Below are 21,408 nucleotides of genomic sequence, written 5' to 3'. Positions count from 1 at the left end.
TTTTTTTTAATGTGTATTTAGTGTGAAGGTGTCAGATCCCTTGAAATTGGCATTACAGACAGTTGTGAACTGCCATGTGGGTCCTGAGACTTGAACCCAGGTCCTTTGGAAGAGCAGATAGTACTCTTAACCACTGAGCCATCTCTGCAGCCCCTCACCCCTTCTTTGGTCTTTTTGATCTGTGGTGACAGTGAGAATTTATTTGCTCTTTGACAAAGGAAGTGAGGAAGGCACACTGTGACATTGAGCGCTTTCTCATTTGAGAACCTTCAGGATAATTTCTCTTAGTTTATTTGCAGAAGTTTTGTTCCCAGTTGCTGCTCTTGAGTGGCTTAGCCCTTTGTCTCCCCCTTGCCCTTTCCTAAAGCTTTGTGGTGTCTTACCAGGTAACCATATTGTACTTGTTTGATATGAGGCGGCCTCCCTCACTCCTTCCCTCCCCCACCCCATGTTTTACAGATTGCCAGCAATGTGGAGACAGTAATATCTTATCATGGCCTCTGTGGGCAGCTGGAACTCTGCCACCAAATATACTAGAAATAAAGGGCTGGTCGATATATGTGTGGTTTGCAGCCCTGTGGTCTGCAAATTGCTCACCCGTGTCCTTGTAATGAGGACCCATGGATGAGTGCATAATTGGTCATGTCTGTGTTCAGTAAAACTTTATATATGAACACAGATGTTTGGATTTCATATAATTTTCACATAAATTTTATGTGTTTCAAAAATTTTATTTCAGTCATTTAAAAACTTAAAAACAATTGTCAGCTCATAAACGATTTAAAAACAGATGTATAATTTGCAGGTCCAAACTAGTCAGCCTTGAATATACTATTGATGATCATCCTTAATGGATATCTAAACAGTTTTTCATGGTTTTGACATTAAAAACTTTTCATGGTAGTGATCCGCCTAATAAAACATCTGATTATTGCTTTATTTGCATTTATAGACAAGGGGTTACTTGTCTGTAAATAAGAGATACTGTATTTATTTACTTCTTTATGTGTTTGTGTCCCCCATGGTGGACATGTAGGGGTCAGAGGACAGCTTGTGGGAGTAGATTCTCTTTTTCCACCATGGGAGTAGGGCCAGGGGCTTGAACTCAGGGTGTTGGGATCGGGGGCCATCTTTACTGGGCTATCTTGCTATTCCTAGTCGAAGTTTTCAAATGTGGAAAAGGCTTTTAAAATGCCACCAAAGTTTGAAGCTTATAAACTATTTTCACCAGTGGTGTGTAAGAAAAGCCATTTTTCTATTGATACTGCCAGCAGCTAACACTGTAGCTCTATCTTTTCACCTTGCCCAGTGGTGTGATAGGCAAAAGAGAGAGAGAGAGAGAGATTTCATTATTGAGTTTGCATTTTGTTAGTACCGGGTTTGATCATTTTTCCTGTATATTTTTTTGGCTACTTACGAGGTGTGTATATATGTCCTTTTCCCCTTATTCTGCACTGTGTATTTCTTTTAGAGACATTTTATTCTCTTTGTATTTGCAAATATTTTTGAAGCACTCAGGAAAAAAGCAATTCGGTTTAAAGTAGGTTTGATGCCTTAGGTTCTTGTGGAGTGATCTTGAATATGGTGAGGACTCAAGCTTTCTGATTCTAGCAGTGGATCTGAAGCTCTTGTCTTCCTACCAGATGCTGTCCTTCATGTACGCACATCTGGCCTTTTTCCATCAAGGGTACGACCTGTTCAGTGAGCTCGGACCCTACATGAAGGATCTTGGAGCACAGGTAATCTTTTGAACTGGATTTCTTGATTCTGTACTGCTGGTTGACATTTATGTTTTCATAGATATTTATCCCATTGGGAAATCTGGCTTCTTATTTTCTTAATAAGGAGTTTGACACTGCAGCCTATTCACATGTAGGTTGAATGTTGAACCAAAAAAAATGAACTTAAAGGTAACAATGCCTGTCTTAAATATTGAACACGAGGTTCCTGAAAACCAAGACTTAAAATAACTCCCCTGTGAGGTGTGGTGTACACAGTGTCATCCTAGCCCTCAGGGGCTGAGGCATGAGATTTTCATGTGTCTGCCCTGTAGTACAAGTGTTTAGTACTTTACTTCTTAAACTTGAATAATCCAGTCACTGTCCTAATTTGCTTTTACTTAAGACATTGCTCTTTTTTTATTTTTGAAATATTATATTGGCTACTTGGGTGATGGAAGTCTAATGTCTTAGGATCCTAAAGCGCCCATGACCATTTGTTATTTATTATTTCACAAAGAGCATGTATTTTACTGCTGTCTTGGCCCGCGTCCCTTTCAGGCAGTGCCTTTTATTGAGCAGGTTAGGTGTTCGGCCTGCTCTCCTGACAGTTGTAACCAGTGAGGGACATGGCCCATTCTCCCACTCCCATGACCCTGTGACAGCTCTTATGCTTGCCATAGATGGTGAGAGACCAGGGAGGGGACGAGGGCATCTCTCACTCATCTGTGCCACCACCCAGCAGACAAGAGGCAGGGCCGGTTCTCCCACACTCATGACCTGGGGGGCCAACGCTTCTGTGCTGTCTGGGCGAGGCACAGACACTGCTCTCCTGAGTGCTGTAGCAGGTGAGGGCAGGGGTAGCCCTCCTCTCATGACCTCAAGTCAAGGCCTCCTGCTTGGAAGCCTTCTCCACTAAGACGTGGGCATTCTCAAAAAGAATTTAATACTAGAAAAATGTGAACTTCTACTTAAATGTTTAGCCAAAACTGCATTTTTAGGTTAACTTTAAATAAGTGATTTTTATTTATCTGTAAAATGGCTTGGAATATGGTTTAAATTTTTTTCTTTGTTTCTTTGAATTTTAAGTCTATAATTTTCTTCTTTGCTTTAGTTGGATCGACTGGTTGTGGATGCTGCAAAGGAGAAAAGGGAGATGGAGCAAAAGCATTCTACTATCCAACAGAAGGTACACAAGGCACTTAGATTGATTTCTGCTGATGAGAATGTTAGTGTGTGCAAGCTACCCTTGTTACACATAGCTCTTCAGTTGCTTCTTACTGGAAATCCTTATTTTTGTGCAAAGTAAAAAAATTTTATTATTTCTTCAGATGAAAATATTTGTAAACTATGTTTTTGAACCAGTTTATAAATGCTGTCAGGAGCTTAACTAAAGGTTGCACCTTGTTACAATTTTCAATGTTATTTATGGTTTTATTTTTAGGATACTGACAACCTCCTGCCCAAGCATTTGTGCATGTAAGCGCGCATGTGTGCAAGAGAGGGGAGACAGAGACAGAGAGAGAGAGAGAGAGAGAGAGAGAGAGAGAGAGAGAATATGTGCACATTCCCCTTTCTCTCTTTTCTGTCTCTGTCAGTGTTAGTGACTTAAAGTGCAGCCACTCCAGGCAGCTCAACACCGCCCATCTGAACCCTCATTGCTTGTTGAATTGCTGAAGCCTAGCCAAGCTACTTTTTGAGAAATGTTTTTGAAAATGAGAATTCAATAGTAAATTTTTATGTATTTCTTCATGCAGATATTGAGTGTGCCATTTTGAAGCATGGCCTGTTAGTACTTTATCATAACCAGTCTGTGATGTATTTATGCAGTGATCGAGCATAAAAGGAAATTAGGGATTGAATACAGTTACATGAAGTTCCTTCTGCATGCTGTAGGAAACCTGTCCTTGATAATAAGGAATTTGGTCATCTTTGATTACAGATTCTTAGATAAGATCTGATATAGAAGATGTGAATGGGAGAAAATGAAAGCAAAATCAGTAGCAAGTATAAGAAAAATAATGAATGGATTATTTCATGCTCAAAGAGAAATAACATTTAGAAAAGTTTTCTCTTAGGCCATCTTTAAATCAGTTACTTTTAGTTATTATAGGATGAAGGTAACTCCATTTTTTTGTTTGTTTGTTTGTTTTGTTTAAAGATGTGATCTTTTAAGCCATTCATGGTGGCACATGCTTCTAATCTCAGCACTTGGGAAGCAGAGTCAGGGGGATCTCTGTGAGTTTGAGGCCAGGCTGGTCTACAGAGTAAGTTCCAGGACAGCCAGTTCTACACAGAGAAACCCAGTTTCCAGACAAACAAAGATGATCTTTTTTTATTTCCCAGCCTAGCGTCAAGCTCACAGCCCTTCCACTCCTGCCTCCTGAGCGCTGGGATTGCAGGCATGCACTGCTTTACCCGTCTCTTCTTTGTGTTTAGCGTATACAACATGACATTTTGATGATTAGCTTTTCTTTTTAATGGCATTACTGTCAAGTGATTGCTAAAAGTGGAATCATTTTTTTTTTTTAGTAAAATGACTAATTATTTTTATAGAAATATGTGATTGTTGGTTAAGTTTATACATATATATATGTGTGTATATATATATAAAATCTTTCATTATTATATACATAGTTTAGTATTATACTGAAGGCCTCAAACTGGTAAATATTAAATCTGAGATTATTTAACTTTAAACAACATACACTGTTTTCTTTTAAGAAAATAATGCTGTTTTTACTCATTGTGAATACTTTCTCTGCCCCTAAATGCTGACACAGGCTGCATTACAGGTAAAGAAAAAAAAAAAAAAAGTCCAGTTGACTAAAATTTAAGGGAAAGCATTTCTGATACACCTTTTAAAAGGAGTTTTAACAAGTACATTGATCAGTCTGAGAAACAGTGCTGTTGTGAGTGGCCCATATGTCCTGTCCGTGCCTTTGCACACCTTTGGATAGATGTACACACTGATGGCATACAGCTGTTGTAGCAGACACTGTGTGTGTGTGCGCGCGCCCAGTGTGGCGAGGGCATCCGTGGGGAGCGCTGAGAGTTCCCGCTGTCCTCATCACTGTGCCGTGGACATGGATACCTCACTGTGGTTTTAATTTATTCACTGCTCGTGACAAGTGAATTGCGTCTATCGGTTGTATTCCCAGCTTGTGAACTACCTACTCCCCTTTTTTCCTTTTTCCTGCCAGGCTTCCTAACTACCTGATGGCCAGGTCCTTCATATACTGTAGACACACGTGTTCTAGATTTTCACGGTTCTCAGCCCTGTGTCAGGTGCTTTTGTTAGCTTGTTCTGCAGTTCCCATCACAAGACCATGCGCACCTCTCCCCCGTAGGTTTGCTTTTCATGTTTACGCCTTTGTGTTATCGTTCACATTTTTGTAGTGGTGCTGGGGATTGAGCTTAGCCCTCACGTGTGACAGGCAGGCACTTTGCCCCAGAGCTGTAGTCCCAGTCCTTGCACGTAGCTCTTTAATTCATGTGCAGCCGGATTCTTGTGTGTAGCGGGTAGAGATCTGCTTTCCTTTTGCCGATAGCCTGTTGATCCGGGCAAGTTACAACAGCGCCCTCCTTTAACGTTCTGCGACACAACACCTGTCACAGCCCACGCCTCCTCCATCCCGTGCTTCTGGGCTGTGTTTTCCACCCCCTTGTCGTTTTGTCTTAGTTGTCCCAACACATTGTTGTCTTAGCTGCCATCAGCTTTGCAGTAAAGTTTGATAGCACTGCATGTCTGAGAAAGCAAAGCTTCCACCTTCCCTGAGAGGCAGATGCCCTTCCTCTGTTGACTTCTTTGTCTTCTGGTTTTCATCTTCTCCAGTTTCCTTTGAGTGTTCCCTCCTAACTGTCAGGTTGTGAACATGCTTGCAGAGATTCCAGCAGCCATGCCGCAGCCAGTCTGTCCAGCTGCTTTCTTAGGGAACCTACTGCAGCGTGCTACATCTGCGTACTTATTAAGGGACATTAGTGACGCTTAGACGGAAGACTCATCTATCTCAAGAAGTAGTTGAAAATAGACAGTTGGAGTCATTGCCCATTCAAGGAAAGCTTATTTCTTGTTACTGTTTTCATGTTGGCAAGCACACTACCATTGTACCCTAGCCCTCTTAGCCCTATGCTCTGAGTATCACAATGATTACTAAGAGCCTACAGATGTTACAAAACAAAAACAACAACAAAAAAACCATTTAGTCCCCCCAGGAAACTAAAACTATGCTGTGGTGGCAGCTGCCCCACCACACTTGGGCCCGCACCTGAGGCATGTAAAGGAAGCACATTGCACAGACGCAGTGTGTTAATTGCTACTATTCACAGTGGCCAAGGTGTGGAGTCGTCCAGGTGTCTGTCAGCAGACACGGCTAAGGAACATACATACACGTGTGCACAGCTTCCATTAGCCTTAAAGAAGAATAAAGTTATGTCATCTGTCGGAAGATGGGTAGAAGCAGAAAACAATAGGCAAGAATCAGAAGGATAAATAGTAAGTTTTTTCCTTATGTGGAATCTAGATTAATATATTAATACCAAGTACATGAAGTGTACACATATGAATATGTCAGAACGAAACCCATTATATTCTATGCTAACTTAAGATATAAAAATGAAAACTGAAACCGAAAGCACATGAAACCTTTAAAGATGTTACAGAAGTGAGGGCTGCGGGCAGATTCCCTGGATCTCTGTAAAAAGCTGTGAGCCATGGCCTGCACCTGCGAGACTAGTGCTAGGGAAACGGAGCCAGGCGGACCCCTGGAGCTTGCCTGGCAGCTAGTCCTGCCAAATTGGTGAGCTCCAGGTGTAGTGAAAGAACTTGTGCGCGCACACACACACACGTACACAGTACATACAAACATGCACACACACACACGCAGCAGACATACATGCATCCATATATATTGCAAAAGTCAGTCAGGTCTGTCACTGATGCAATGCCTTCTGCTGTGGAGGATGGCTCAGGTATGTGAATGTGTTTGGGGCAGAGCACTTGCCTGTTGTATTTGGAGTACTGAGTTCAGTCTCAGCCCCACACATTTGTGTACACACGCGTGCACACATGTACACGAGTGCACACACAGGGTAATGGGAATTTTAGGAAATAGATGTCCATACAGAATTAAAGTTTTAATGAAGGAACTAATGTTTTCTTTCTTTCTTTTATTCCCAAAGAAAAAGTAGGCAGAAATATGATTCATGCTTAGCTTGGCTTTTTATGCTTAAAACCGAAAGATACCCAGAATTTAAAAAAGTCTTAATTCAACCTGTTTCCTCTTCACATTCTTAGCACATTCATGTTAGGAAGCCCTGGGGTGACTCTCACGCTGCCTCCCCTCCAATGCTGGTTTCTCACAGCTGTGTGTCACCCAGTCTCTGCCAAAAGAATGTCAAGCGAGGCGGAGGTCTTTGTCCGGGCTGAGCCGTGCCTGATTGCTAAGAGCTGTTCTTGCAGAGAACCAGAGCTTGTCCCCAGCTGTGAGCAGGTCACAGCCACCTGCGGTTCTGGCCCAGACAACTCAGCACCCTCTTCTGGCCTCCAAGGGTACCCTCCAGACCATACACACACACACACACACACACACACACACACACACACAGAGAGAGAGAGAGAGAGAGAGAGAGAGAGAGAGAGAGAAACAGGTACTTAAACATATGAGCAGATAGTCACACACACACACAAAATAAAATAAGTGTTAAGTTTAAAAAAATCTGACTTATTTTTATCATTTTGAGTTTGCTATGATACCAGCTACTTTGTTGTTTTGTTCAAAATACTTTGGAATATTTTAAGAATTGGACTCCTGTTTTTTGTTTTTTTTTTTTAGAATGTTTATTTATTATTTATACATTATTCTGCCCAGCAGAGGGCACCAGATCTCATTATAGATGGTTATGAGCCACCATGTGGGTGCTGGGAATTGAACTCAGGACCTCTGGAAGAACAGCCAGTGCTCTTAACCTCTGAGCCATCTCTCCAGCCCATTGACTCTTGATTTAAACTTTGGAAACTGGAGAAAAGCTGGAAATTTGAATTGCATTGAGCATATGCTTACAGGGCTGGATAGAAAACCAACTGTGATCCTGTTGTCTGTACAGAAAAGTGACTCCAGCATGCCTGCTTCAGATTTGCCTCTTTAAGCCCTTTCCCTATGCCAATGAAATTATACTTTGTGGAAATATTCTCTAGTGTTTTATCCCATCTCTGAACTTACATTTAAGAGATGCCACGGTAGTGATATGTTTAGGAAATAAAGATAGATTCAGACAATTCCAATGAACTATATTGACATGCATTTAAAATGAACATGTATGGCCATAGAATATTGGCCACACTGAATGCCTTTAGACATAATGCTTGTATAATGCTTAGTTCTTTTCTTTGCATCTTTGTTTGTGTTTTATTTTTACTTTTCTTAGAGTTTCTCTTCTTTCTGCAGCATGTCTTACATAGTTGTGTATTCCATCATCATCTTAACTGTTCCACCATATTGCCCTGAATTGTTAATCTGTTGAAGCACATCTCAGTTATCATGTTTCTTTCCCCCTTTCTACCATAAGTCTTATTCCAAACTTTTTAAAAAGTCTTTTTCCTAAATAAATGTATTTTTCTGGGAACACAGTCGTCTGAACTTGTGTGTGTTATTTTGTCTAGGATTTCTCCAGTGATGATTCCAAGCTAGAGTATAATGTAGATGCTGCGAATGGCATTGTCATGGAAGGGTATCTGTTCAAACGAGCCAGCAACGCCTTCAAAACGTGGAACAGGTAATGGACTTCAGACGTTAGTCTTGATGCTAATGTGTTTGCCATTTCTGCCTTTCCCTGTAATTGGCAACTCATTTTCCCCAGAATGATCTGAATTCTACAGATTCCTTAGTAACTTTCTTTAATTGAGCCCACCAGAGGAAAGATGCATTTTAGGGGTCAGGCAAAAAGTGAAAATACAAGGTGTTTAGATTTGAAACTTAAGGCGTAAAGGAGAAACTAGAATTTTTGTAATACTTGGTTTATGATGACTAAATTCTCATTATATACATATTTCAAAGAATTTCCTTGTGGTCAGGTGGCAGTGGTGGCAGCCATGCCATATGCCTTTAATTTCAGCAATCTTAATCCCAGCACTCAGGAGGCAGAGGCAGACAGATCTTTCTGATCCAGGCTAGCCTGGTCTATAGATGGAGTTCCAGTACAGCAAGGGCTACACAGAGAAACCCTATATTGGAAAAAAACAAAAACCCAAAAACCAAAACAAAACCATGAAACAAAATTTACTTAAGGGTCTAAAACTCAGGTGACCCTTATCTTTTCACCTTGTAATAACACTTCAGTGGGACATGGGAAGTCCTGGTGGCCATTCTTTCTTTATTATAAATGTGATGGCTATCACTAAATTTTAATATTTGCTGAATTAATTTTTATAAAATATAAAACTATTGAATGTCTTATTAGAATTATAGCCAGATGTCATGGGAATACCTGTAATCTCCTATCAGGAGTTAAGGCAGGAGAAATTTGAGTTCCTGGTCAGCCTGGGTTGCATAATAAAATATTATATCAAAAATTGCAAAACACAACAAAAAAGAATATATAAAATATTTTACCATATTAATATGATAAGTGAAATAAATTTATGCTAAGTAGCATTGAAAGGCTGTATGGCTCAGGGTTTTCCTTCTGGATGTTAGTGACTGGTCTAGTCAAGGCTGCCTTTTTTTTTTTTTTCTTTTTGTTTAAATAATAAAGGACAAATTTTCAATAATGGAGAGTAGTGTATGTGTTCTGGGTACCTGACTTGCTGTTGCAGGGTTGGTTGACATGTCTTCTCCTGTGTTAGGAGAGGTCAGGCACTCAGCAGTGATGGAGATGGCTGTGCCTTAAGATGAATAATACTAAAATAGGAGGGTCTTCTCAGTACGTTCATTTGGCATCCATTTTGTTAACTTAAATGGGACTCCCAATGCTGTGTTGAAATGGGTTCTGATTGTTCTTATTTAGATGTGTTGGGACTGAAGGTCAAAAGCATTCAGTGACATTTTTAAATGTCAGTGGTTTATTGAGCACTTCTCTAGTATTTTATTATGTAGAAAATCTAAATGGGACGTGGTTTTATTTGAAGTATTTTTCTTCATCCGAGAGTGAATGTAAACTGGAAAGAATAGCGATATTTACTGTTAAGTCTCTGAGTTATGTAGAACTTTTAAATAAGATGTAGGTACTAGAGAACCAGCAGTAGTGATTTCGTTATCAATAATGCTTCTAGTTGTTATACTGTGGAAATGAAAAATTAAAATTGTTTTATGAGCTAAAACGTAAAACAATAGTCCTTCTAAGTCCTTCTTGACAATTTTATAGTTAGTATAGAAAACTAGAAGCAATTGGTATGTAGTAAATTTTACAATAAGATTATTCAGCCAATATAGGTTTATAGTGTAATGTTAGAATTGAAATTTAACCTTCAGACTTACAAACTACATTTTTAAAGCTTAAGAAAGTGAAAACAAAAACAAAAACAGTAAATCCCCAGAAATATAACCATTATGTTAAAAAGAGAAGTGAATTTCCTCGGACAACTTCAGGGAGAAGTTTGATCTCAGACTCCAGCCTATACACAGTGGGTCTTAGTGGAGAATTCTCTGGCTGCTCAGCTCAGTAGAATAAAATCAGTAGATCAGATGCAGATCTTATCATTTTTCATCTGTTTTAAGAATCATATCAGCTGCATTGATACTAAAACAAGATTAGGTCGGGAGCCTCTGTAAATTCCCTGTTGTAAATGTGCTAGGGTCTGCAGGATGGAAGGGTATTAGCTGTTCAAAGGGCTAGGCTCTCTGTGACCATCAGAATCTCAGACTGTAGGTCAACTTATTTTTCAGTAAGGAGATGGAGATTTAGCGAGAGGATTGAAATGAGGGATTCATTTTTCTCATCGTTTGTAGTCTGGAGATTAAAGATTGGGAGACATGTTGAGGGCTTGCGTTGAGCGGCTCTTTCAGTAGCAGAGCTGTGTGGCTGAGATCTTACGTGGACCCAGGAAGCCAGAGAGCAGGACAGGCTCTGCCTTCTCTCTTTTTAAGTGACCATTGTCAGACAGCAGACTTACTTCAGGAGATTGCCACTGATCCCTTGCTCAGGCAGTGCCCTCAATGATGTACTCAGCAGCAGAAGGCCCAGCCTCTGGAGTATTCCACCACCCTTACTGGTGCCAAGCTGTGAGCCAGATCAGTGCAAAACCTTTGGGGACCGATCATATGCAAAATATTGCTGAAAGGAGTTATATAGATGGGAGAAGAAGGACCAGGAATCCTTGGAGTATTACTGAGAGCTTTCCTCTGGTATTATTAATATTAAAAATTGCAAATGCATTTACACTTCTTAAATTAGGCATTTCAGAAATCTAATCGCAGGAAATGGAAGTCATTTTCTTTTATCCATGTTTGGTTTAGTGTCTTCCCTAGTTTTTCATCTAATTTACTGTAATACATTCTACCGCCTCTGAGTCAGACTATCCATTCCTTAACGTTAAAAGCCTCAGAATCTGCCTTGTCAGAGATCACGCTTTTCTACCCACTGCTTAAGGATATTTTAGAAAATATTGTTTGATTAGTTTCAAGGAAAGTTTTTCATTTTTGTAACTACCATAAGGCATCAATCAATCATATAATGATGCATTTGATCTTATCTATAATTTGATGAAGTTATGTCATGTTTCCAGCACCAGCTATTAAAGCTCTCCATTCTGAGGGATATGTTAAGTCATTATTAATTTCCAAATAGTTAAAACAATCTCCCTTGTGCTTCATAAATTACAATTTTACGTTAATAGTACTGTCATATTAAATAGTGTAGCATAAAAATCGTGTTTTGTGTATGAGAGCCGACGGAATAAGAATGAAAAGTTCATGACCTGTATGCATTGCCAATCTTATATCTTCTCAATGTCTGTGGCAGCTCAGCATATAAACGGATTACAGTGTTAGCCCGCTGCGTGATCTCACACTGTGGACTCACCCAACTAGAAACCATCAGTTTTGGAAGAAAAAAAAATCTCTATACTTACAGAAACTTTTTAAAAAGTTATTATGTAAACAATACAATTATGCTATTTAGTTAGCACTTACATTATAACAGCAATCATAAGTAAATCTAGGAGTGATTAGGGGGAAACAGGCGTATTGTCTCAGTTAATGCAAGAGGCTCAGGTGGGAAAATCAGCTGAGCCCAGAAGAGAGCAGCGTGGCAAGAGTTTTACAAACACACATATTCACACACACACACACACACACACACACACACACACACATCCACCTACACACTTATACATACACACAGGCAAACACTCACATACACACTCACATACACACTTATATCCACCCCCCAACACATACACAGTCTCTCCTCTTCTCCCTCTTCCTCTTATTTGTCTTTCCCTTACAAACTCATGCTCTCAGATGTTATGATTCTGTGCAAATGCTACATTTTATCCTCAAGAACTTGAGCATCCGCAGATTCAGATATGTGTGATTGGGTCCTAGAACCAAGCACTATACTTTGGTCTGCTACAGTGAGCTTTCTTTTTCATTTTTTCTTTCTTCTTTTTGTTGGGGATGGGGTGGGGTGGGGTGGGGGCTGTTGGAGACAGGATTTCTGGGTAGCCCTGGCTGTCCTGGAAGTTGCTCTATAGACCAGGCTGGCCTTGAACTCAGAGATCTGCCTGCTTCTACTTTCAGAGTGCTGGAATTAAAGGCCTGCGCCATCACGCCCGGCACAGTGAGCTTTCTTATTAAGTCATCTTGGTATGGCAGTTTTAGTTCAGACTTTAAACACTGGAACCTAGGTTTCTCTTTTGCTTTTTATAATGAGTTTGCAAAAGAGGAACAACAAAATAATTGTTAACATAATTTAACACTAAGTTGGAAAGGCTAATAAAAAAGCAGACTCCTTTGTTGGATCAGAAAATATAACCCAGTGCGTAAAATGTATTATACAAAGTTTTTCTGTTTGTTGCTGGTACAGATAGAAATGTTTTTATTGGCTTTTTGTTTTAAAGTAAGAAGAATGTACACAGACTAAAGATGAGTATGCTGGGTAGAGTGTGCATACCTATAGATCCTGGGAGCAGGGAGGCAAGAGGATTATGGGTGCAAGGTTAGCCTGGACTGCACAGCTCAGCCTGTCTCCACCTTTCTCCTCCCCCTCTCCCCTAAAACTAGTCAAATAATTGTGTTTATATGTGGCCATGGAGTCTCTGTGATCAGCTAGTGAGGATGGGTGTGGGCAGGTGGAAGGGCTGATTCAGTCAGCATTTTATGGCCGAACTCTCTTTCCTTCCAAGAAGTTTTTATACCTTAAGGCTTCTGTAGAGAAACGTGAAGTGACTTTCCACCCACTTTCCAGGCACATCGTATTAGTGAGTTGGCCCAATACTATCTGTATTTTCTAGTTATGACCATAGAGGCAGAAATTCATAATAGATCTTTAAGGTAATAGTAATATCATAATTCAGATATTTTCAAGGTATTTCATTTTCCTAAGAATTGAAGTCCTATGAAATGCATTTATTTATAATACATAAATAAAACACACATACTTTCTGACTGCAATATTAGGGTATTAGCTTAAGCTTGTTTCTTTAATTTTTTGTTTTGTTTTTGTGTCATCCTTTGCTTATTTGCGCATTTGCATTTTCTTTCTTTTACACCTTTCCCTTTTGTTTTAACCCTGCCCCATTTTTTCACATGACAGGAAAAAGCCCGATCATATCAGGTACCAAATAGCTTCCCGCCCTTCCTCTTCTTACCCAGTGTCCTCTGTAGCACGAGAAAGCACCTAATTAACCTGCTTTCAGTTGGATTACTTGCAATGGATTAAAAAAAAAAATCACTTCATGCTCTAAATTGGAAATAAAATAGAAACATTCATTTGAGGAAGAGTATTATATCTTCTAATTGCCCATGTCCTTAGTTGAATTGAAATGGGAAGGGACAGTTGTCATGTTTAAAATTAGCCACAACAGATGCAGACTGAGTGCTAGGAATATCCTATGGCTTGTGTGTGTGTGTGTGTGTGTGTGTGTGTGTGTGTGTGTGTGTGTGTGTGTTTTAGTGAGGGACATTAAGTAGCAAACTGTTTTCAAGACCGAGCAGAGCTGGGCTGAGTCCCTGGGATGAGCTGATTATGTTGAATTTGTTGTCAGCTCAAAGGTTTTCTTGTTTTACCACTTTATACCCATGAAAACAACAAATTGAATTGAAAAAACAAAACCAATGCATTAGGTTTTTAAGTTGTATTAAATATTTATCTAGCTCCTGAATATATATATATGAATATATATGAACCTATAACTTATATAGTTTTAGTTATAAAGCTTCATGAGATTCAGAACTGTGACTTTTACCGATATTTTTTATATTAAGAGCAAACATGGTAAAATATTTTTGATTTTTATAAATGTCTTTTTTTTTTCTTTTGACCCAAATTTTGTCACCTGGAAGTTCTCCTTGGTATGTAATAGTATTTATTTTTTAAAAATAATGTAATGTGCTGTTCTAAATTACTTCTATTTGAGGTAGATACAAAATATCTTAACTTTTCTTACCCATAGGAAATTAGAAACTGTCTTATAGTTTGTGCTCCATATTTTAGTCTTGTAGACTGTGTACTGGGTTAGCACGATCTTTCCAGATCTTGTCTGTTGAATCTAGTTGTAGTTTTTGAAGTACTTTAAAATTTCCTGTACCAAGTGCTTCAAATACTGAGTATTTGTGTGTGTGTATGTGTGTATGTGTGTGTGTGTGTGTGTGTGTGTGTGTGTGTGTGTGTAATTCATGGGCTGCCCTTTCTTGGAAATATTAATAGTCACTAGGAATACTTTCCAGAACAATTGAAAACTCTCTTCAGTCTACAGTAAAGCGCTTATCTTGTGAATATGTGGCCTGGAGTTTGAGCTAACGGCTTATGCTCCCAGGACTGGAGAGGCAGAGACAAGCAGATCTCCAGGGCTCCATGGCCATCTGGCCAGCCCACTTCGTGAGTATAAGAGACCTGTCCAAAGGGGTTAGATAGTAGATAGCTCCCTAAATATATATATATGTAAAACATCAACTGTATTCCCTTACCTGGTTAAAGTTCTAGTTGATGTTAAATGTGTGGTTTTAGTGGTAGTAGAAGGAAGATTGTGTCAGGCAAACACATCTTTGTAATTCATTTTCCTCTACCTATGATATATTATTATGTTTATTTAAGGAGACTGAAAATGAGGAGAAATTTGTACTGCCTTTTCTAAGTATTTTATAAAACCCAGTGATATCAGAATGTCACCTGGAAACACATAAATGTCAGGGAAACTGAGCCTCAGAAATACATACGCTCCATAAGGTTAATAAGCAAAGGGAATGGTCCCCGATGGAACAGACACATTTCTATCTAGAAGATGATGATGATTATTTGTAGGGAACACTGCTCTAAGATGGGCTAGGTCAAAAGAAAAAAATAATTTTGAGGACCTCAGAAGCATGAAAAGTTTGCGTTGTCAGATGGATGTCTTCCCAGTGCTCAATAAAACTGTAGTTTTCCCCAAACTATGTAAGATAACTACTATGACGTTGAGTCTATACATTTTTATTAATGCAGTTCACCCTCCTCAAATGAGTTTTAAAACAACACTTTATCAGATCCAGAGACTGTTTCCATTGCATGTCATCCACGAGGCAAGGTGCACCGTTTGTCTGTGTGTAGGAGTCCCCTCTAACGTCTCTAACAGCTGTCTGCCCTGCACAAGACCCTGGAAGTTCTTCCTTTTCTGGTCTGTTGATTTGCACTCAGCGGCGCCCACCTTGTTTTATTTAGACGCTTACTTAACAAAACTCTCGTTCATTAAAAAAGGTGATACGTCTTTAAGTGGCGAGAAAGCCTACACACCCAGCAAAAGGCCTAAGAAACGCTGAGGCTTCTTCTGGATGCTTTCTCAGCTTTTGAGTAATAACTAAAAATTTAAAAATAGACATTCAAGACACCTAAGTACAATCTCTAGTACTTTGTATTAGTATCAATGAAAAGGTAGAATCTCTGTCTGCTAATAGATTAATAAACTAATTGAAAAAAACATCTCATTTGAAACTAATTTAAAAATAACAGCTCAAATACTGTTCACTTTTCGTGCTTGGTGAGAAGTGTGGCTTTTTTTTTTTTTATGAATGGCTTTTGACTGTGATTTTTATTACTTTTTTGTATGTCTTTAGTTCTTTTTGTTACTTTAATAAATTAGAATCGGTGCACATGGCTTGCACTGCCCAGCCTCTTTTCTGAAGGACATTGGGAGCAAATTGTTCTCCTCATCAGTTAACAGTGATGAGGAGAGCCGTTTACACAGTTGGTGGGATTCTATGTGGTAACATTATTTTCCCAAGAAGTGTTTTATATAAAATAAAGTTTGTGATCATCTCCTCGTTGGTACAGTTCAAAGTTATTAGTCTCTATTTGTTGATCAGATCAAACATTTGCTGAATTAAGCTTCTGAAGGGGCAAAAATAAGTTACCATTTATCTTAATATTTTACTTTCATAAGTGGACATTTTATTCACAGTGTTAAGTTTTCTATATCATAAATGTAGGTATTTGAGAGAAAGATTTTAATTATTTTGAGCACCTCAAAAAAAAACCCTGTAAGTTTGTACTTTAAAAATAATTATTATATGGTCTTAGCAGGAAAAATAAAAGCTTTTGTTAAGATATAATATGACATAAAGTTAAATGAAGCAAAACAGTAGATCTGTCTCCCTGAACTGTGATTCTCTTAAAGATGCTTATTCTCAGTTGTCAGTAGCGATCCCAGATGCCTCAGTTTTGAAAGCAAAGCAATGCACTTCTCTAAACAGGTTTCTAGTTCACTCCCACCTTGAGAGTAACCACGTGCGTGCGATCTTTAATTTGTCTCCTTTCCGTCTAGACGCTGGTTCTCCATACAGAACAATCAGTTGGTTTACCAGAAAAAGTTTAAGGTAGGTGCTCTGTTATGCAATAAAGTGAAAAGTGATGAGTTTTAGTTTTCGTTCTTATCCCTTTGTCTCAGTGAATACTGAATTCCATAAATACCACCTGCAAATTTTTAGAAACGACTTCTTTCTGATCTTATGTTTGGTACTATAACAAGTGGAGTGGGGCCTGGTAACCCTTGATCCTTAAAAGTGGAGGGATTTGAAATCTAATTTCTTTTCTTTTCTTTTCTTTTTTTTTTTTTTTTTTTGAAAAGCAAAGGTTTCTTTTCATTTGTGTGTATATGTGTGTCTGAGTACAAGTTTGTGCATGTGACTGCGGTGCCCCCAGAGGCGTAGTCTCCCCATGCAGCCCTAGCCGACCTGGAACTCACTGTGCAAGCCTGGCTGGTCTCCGACTCACAGAGATCTGGTAGCCTGTCACCTGAGTGATAGGATTAAAGGCTTGTGTCACTGTGCCCTGCATTATTTTCTTAATTGTGTGTGACTGCATCTGTGTGCATGTGAGTGCAGGGGCTCACAGAGACCAGTGCTGTTGGAGGCCCTGGAGTGGGAGTCACGGGTGGTTGTGGGTGCTGGGAGTCCAGCTGTGCTCCTTTGAGCAATAAGCACCTTTAGAGGCTGAGCCGTTTCTTCAGTGCTCCCATTATAAAATCTTTTGAATACTTTTTTTTTCTTCTTTGAATGTGTATGGGTATTTTGCTTGCATGGAACTGGAGTTACAGATGGGACTCGAACCTGGGTCCTCTGGAAGAATAGCCAGTGTTCCTAACTGCGGAGACATATCTCCACCTTTTTTCATTAGGATTTTATTTTTATTCACAGTTGTGTCAATATGTATGTCTTGAGTGTGAATTTGTACACTCGAGTGTGGTGCCTGTGATGGTCAGAAGATGGCATCAGATCCCTGGAATTGTAGTTAGCAGGCAGGTGTCAGCTGCCTGAGCCGAACTCCATCTGTTGCAAGAGCTCGTAACCACTGAGCCTCTCCAGCTCCGGTTCTGAAGTCTTAGTTCCTAGCTTTGATGTGTTTCATGTAGCAAGATCATTATCTTTATTTTACTAAATAGTTGTGTGGCAGGAGTAAGCCTGCAGTCCCATAGTGCTATTTTGAGGTTGCTGACAGTCTTTAGTAAGCATGATCTTAGGACCAGTGGTGGTAGTATAGAAGGCTTTAAAATGACAGAAATCAAAATACACACTGCTAATAATGTCAGTAGGAAGGCCTCCCTTTGTTACTACTGTGTTGTGTATTTGTTTTCTTGAGCCTTATTTCAAAGTAAGGGGTTTTATGTATTGGAAAGCTATACTGGGGTGGGCTTGTGAGAATGCTAGACATTGGAAATAAAGACCCATTTATTAATTAATTGGTAGCTTGCTTTCCACATAGTTACCTTTGAGTGATAGGCTGTGAACCAGAAATGTTAGGTACCCACTCCTTGAGAGATGGCTGCAGGCTTTGTGAACTTTGTACTTAAATCCATTGGTGCTTTCTTCTGATTTTTGTACTAACATTTTAATTAAGAAAATGATAAAATCTTTTATCTCTCTTGTAAAAATTTTAAGAAGAATTTCTTGTTTCTTCTTGGGCTGTTTAAAACATGATTCACTAAAGGTTTCTCCTTGGGGAGAAAGTGTTTTCTGTATGTGGGTGGGACCCTAAAGAGTAATGAACAGGAGTGGTATGGAAGGGGCCAACAAGGAGGCAATTGTTTTGAATACTTATTAAATGCCAGGTGTGGGCCAATTTTTTTCTACAAATGAGTGCACTTAATGTGCAGATAGTAGTTTGATGGGACAGATTAAATGCACAATATAGGCCACCTTCATTAGCGTACGTCTTCATAACTCCTGTTTATAGCAACATCATGATAAAGTAGAGAGCTTTTAAACGAAGCCATTTTCTGAAGCACGTCTCATGTTTTCGGTTGCTGGTGGGGCTGAGAGCTGAGGTAATAACCCTGAGTCTGCCTCCTCGCTGCAGGACAGCCCCACCGTGGTGGTGGAAGACCTCAGGCTCTGCACGGTGAAGCACTGTGAAGACATCGAACGGCGCTTCTGCTTTGAGGTGGTCTCTCCAACAAAGTAAGATGTCTGCAGGGCTTGAGAATTGTTGATATGTTTCTGTGGTTCACCTCAAGGATTGTTCCACATTTGAGAACTCTGATTTATGAGTTTTAGTGTACTAGAATAATTAATGTTTTGAAAATAAATTCCAGTAGCGAATATAGATGTTATATCCAAGTCTTTATGTAGCTTCTCTCCGTGTAGCGTGGAGATTGTGTGAAATCTGTAGAGATTATTTATTTATTCAGTGGGTCGTGAGCATATGAGGCAAGCACCTATGAGTGAGCTCTACCACTCCAGAAAACAGCATTAATGTGCCCTTGTAAAGCCCTGGTATATTTTTGTTTGTTTGTTTTTATCTTGCTGATCATAGGACTTGAACTCAGGGCCTCAAACTTGTCATTCTCTTGTCTCAATCTCTTGAATAGCTGGGATTACAAGCCTGTGGCACCACACCTAGTCCATGTGAAAAATTAAAAAAAAATTTATTTATTACATTGAATTGAAAGTGTATGACAGATGAAATATGTACCCAAATTTTAAAAGAAAGGAATATTCTGCTTACATAGTAGGGAGAGAGGAGGAAGAGGGAGGAAGAAAGAATATGAGAAGAACCTACACTCACACACACACACACACACACACACACACACACACACACACACACACTTTGAGAAAATTTCCTTCTGTAGTCCTGTCTGACCCCATACTTGCCTGTACTAACTCAGACAGACCAGGAGCTCAACATTCTTAGGTCCTGAGGGAGGGCATATGCCACTGTATTTGGATCATTTGTATTTTTTAGGCTTGGGGATAGGTACTTTGTTTTTAAAAATAGTTTTTTCATTTGTACTTTTTTGTTATCATAGCCATACTTTGCCCAAAAGATAGATAAATGATGAAATTCTCAACTAAAATTATTTTTAGCTAAAAATCATTACCTTTTTGCTATTCATTTTTACTGGGTAGCTAGAAAGATGGCTCATTGGTTAAGAACTAGCTGTTCTTCCAAAGGGCCAGGGTTCACTTCCCAGAACACACATTGGTGGCATTCAGTTGGCCGTGAGTGCAGGCCCAGGGTTCTCCTGCGCTCTTCTGGCCTTCCAGGACACCACGCACAGCGCTGCCCAAGTACAACACCAATACACATACATTATTATTTAAAATGTGCTGAGTAGAATAGTTAGAAAAAATAAAGTGTGTGGACTTTTCCCCCTTCTGATTTATTGTCTGACAAAATGGTATTGTTTCCTGTTAGAAGTTGTATGCTCCAGGCAGATTCCGAAAAGCTTCGCCAGGCCTGGATTAAGGCTGTTCAGACCAGTATTGCAACTGCTTATAGAGAGAAGGATGATGAGGTTAGTAGAGGTGTCATCGGCACCGTGGGAAATGTGGCTGTTTTAAATTTCACTTGTCATATGGCTGTGTCATCCATTTATGGACCATGGTTTTATATAATGAAAATGTTTTAAAATTTTAGCTTTGGATTTTTTTGTTGACCTTTCTGTATGTTCTTCCGTTTCCCCCTTCCCTTTCCCTCCTTCCTCTACCGACTTTTTTTTTTTTTTTTAATTTCTTACATCCTCTCTTTTATTCTTCCTTTCTTGACAGTTCATGTAGCCCAGGTTGGCTCGGGACTCACTATGTAGCTGAAGGTGACCTTGAACTCCTGACCCTCCTGCTTCTACCTCCTCAGAGCTAGGATCACCGGCATTTGCTACCATACCTGATTTTAGGCTGGTTTTGGGATCAAGCTTGGGGCTTTGTGCATGTTAGACAAGCACTCTTCTAGCTGAACTATACCTTCAGCACTTGCCTACTATTTTCTTTTGGTATCTAAAAATATCTTTATTTTAATATTTGAATGTATATCCCAGACTGAAATAAAGTATTCCCATGCTAACGATTTTTTTCCTAATTAGTTTTGATATTTTTGTCAATAATGAATACTTTGTGAGTTTGAAATTTTATTTAGTTTTAAAATAAGACTAAGTAAAAATCCAAAAAGGAAAGCGCATGTTGTCCCTTAGTCAAAAGCCTCCCAGAGAATCACAGATTCTTTGGACAGGCCATGAATGAAGCCTTGAGAAATGGAACCATTCTCGGGTTGTTAGGTTTGGGCTGAGGCATGGGCTTGGTGATAGATAGCTAAAAGAAATAATGTTTTCTAAGTTGTATTTCAGAGGTTATCATGAGCAATTCTGGGACTCTCAGGAGTATATCAAACTTAGAAGCTTCCTAAGCATGCATTGAGGGAACACTTTGTTCTAAGCCATGATCCTCCTATAATACAGTTCCTCATGTTGTGGTGACTCCAGCCATAAAATTATTTTCATTGCTATTTCATAACTGTAATTTTGCTACTGTTATGAATCATACGGTAAAAATCTGTGTTTTCTGATCGTCTTAGTTGACCCCTCTGAAGGGCTCGCTCTACCCATGAAGGGGTTGCAACCCACAGGTTGAGACCACTGTTCTAATCAGTTAGTCTCAGAGAAGGGATTTGTCAGTCTACAGTTTACCTGGATATTGTTGAATACAGATGATGAGAACACTGGCAAAAAGGCATGTTGGCTCTCGATATTTTATATTCCCTGAATCATCTTTCCATGATTTAGGGTCTG

General features: G+C 39.3%; 1 protein-coding gene across 2 annotated transcripts in view; it reads left to right on the top strand.

The window, feature by feature from the left end:
• The window catches only part of Acap2 (ArfGAP with coiled-coil, ankyrin repeat and PH domains 2), a 111,841-nt gene that overhangs the window by 66,150 nt on the left and 24,283 nt on the right, over positions 1 to 21,408 (top strand). For both annotated transcript variants that reach the window (XM_055624984.1, XM_055624983.1), the window contains exons 8-13: positions 1,644 to 1,739; positions 2,833 to 2,907; positions 8,380 to 8,492; positions 16,672 to 16,723; positions 18,702 to 18,802; positions 20,043 to 20,142. In XM_055624984.1, coding sequence (XP_055480959.1) covers positions 1,644 to 1,739; positions 2,833 to 2,907; positions 8,380 to 8,492; positions 16,672 to 16,723; positions 18,702 to 18,802; positions 20,043 to 20,142 — 537 coding nt within the window. The remainder of the gene's footprint in view (positions 1 to 1,643; positions 1,740 to 2,832; positions 2,908 to 8,379; positions 8,493 to 16,671; positions 16,724 to 18,701; positions 18,803 to 20,042; positions 20,143 to 21,408) is intronic.

The sequence above is a fragment of the Psammomys obesus genome, unplaced genomic scaffold (assembly GCF_907164565.1).
Source record: "Psammomys obesus unplaced genomic scaffold, mPsaObe1.curated_primary_1811, whole genome shotgun sequence".
Taxonomy (NCBI): Eukaryota; Metazoa; Chordata; class Mammalia; order Rodentia; family Muridae; genus Psammomys; species Psammomys obesus.
This window is presented reverse-complemented; position numbering and strand designations above follow the sequence as displayed.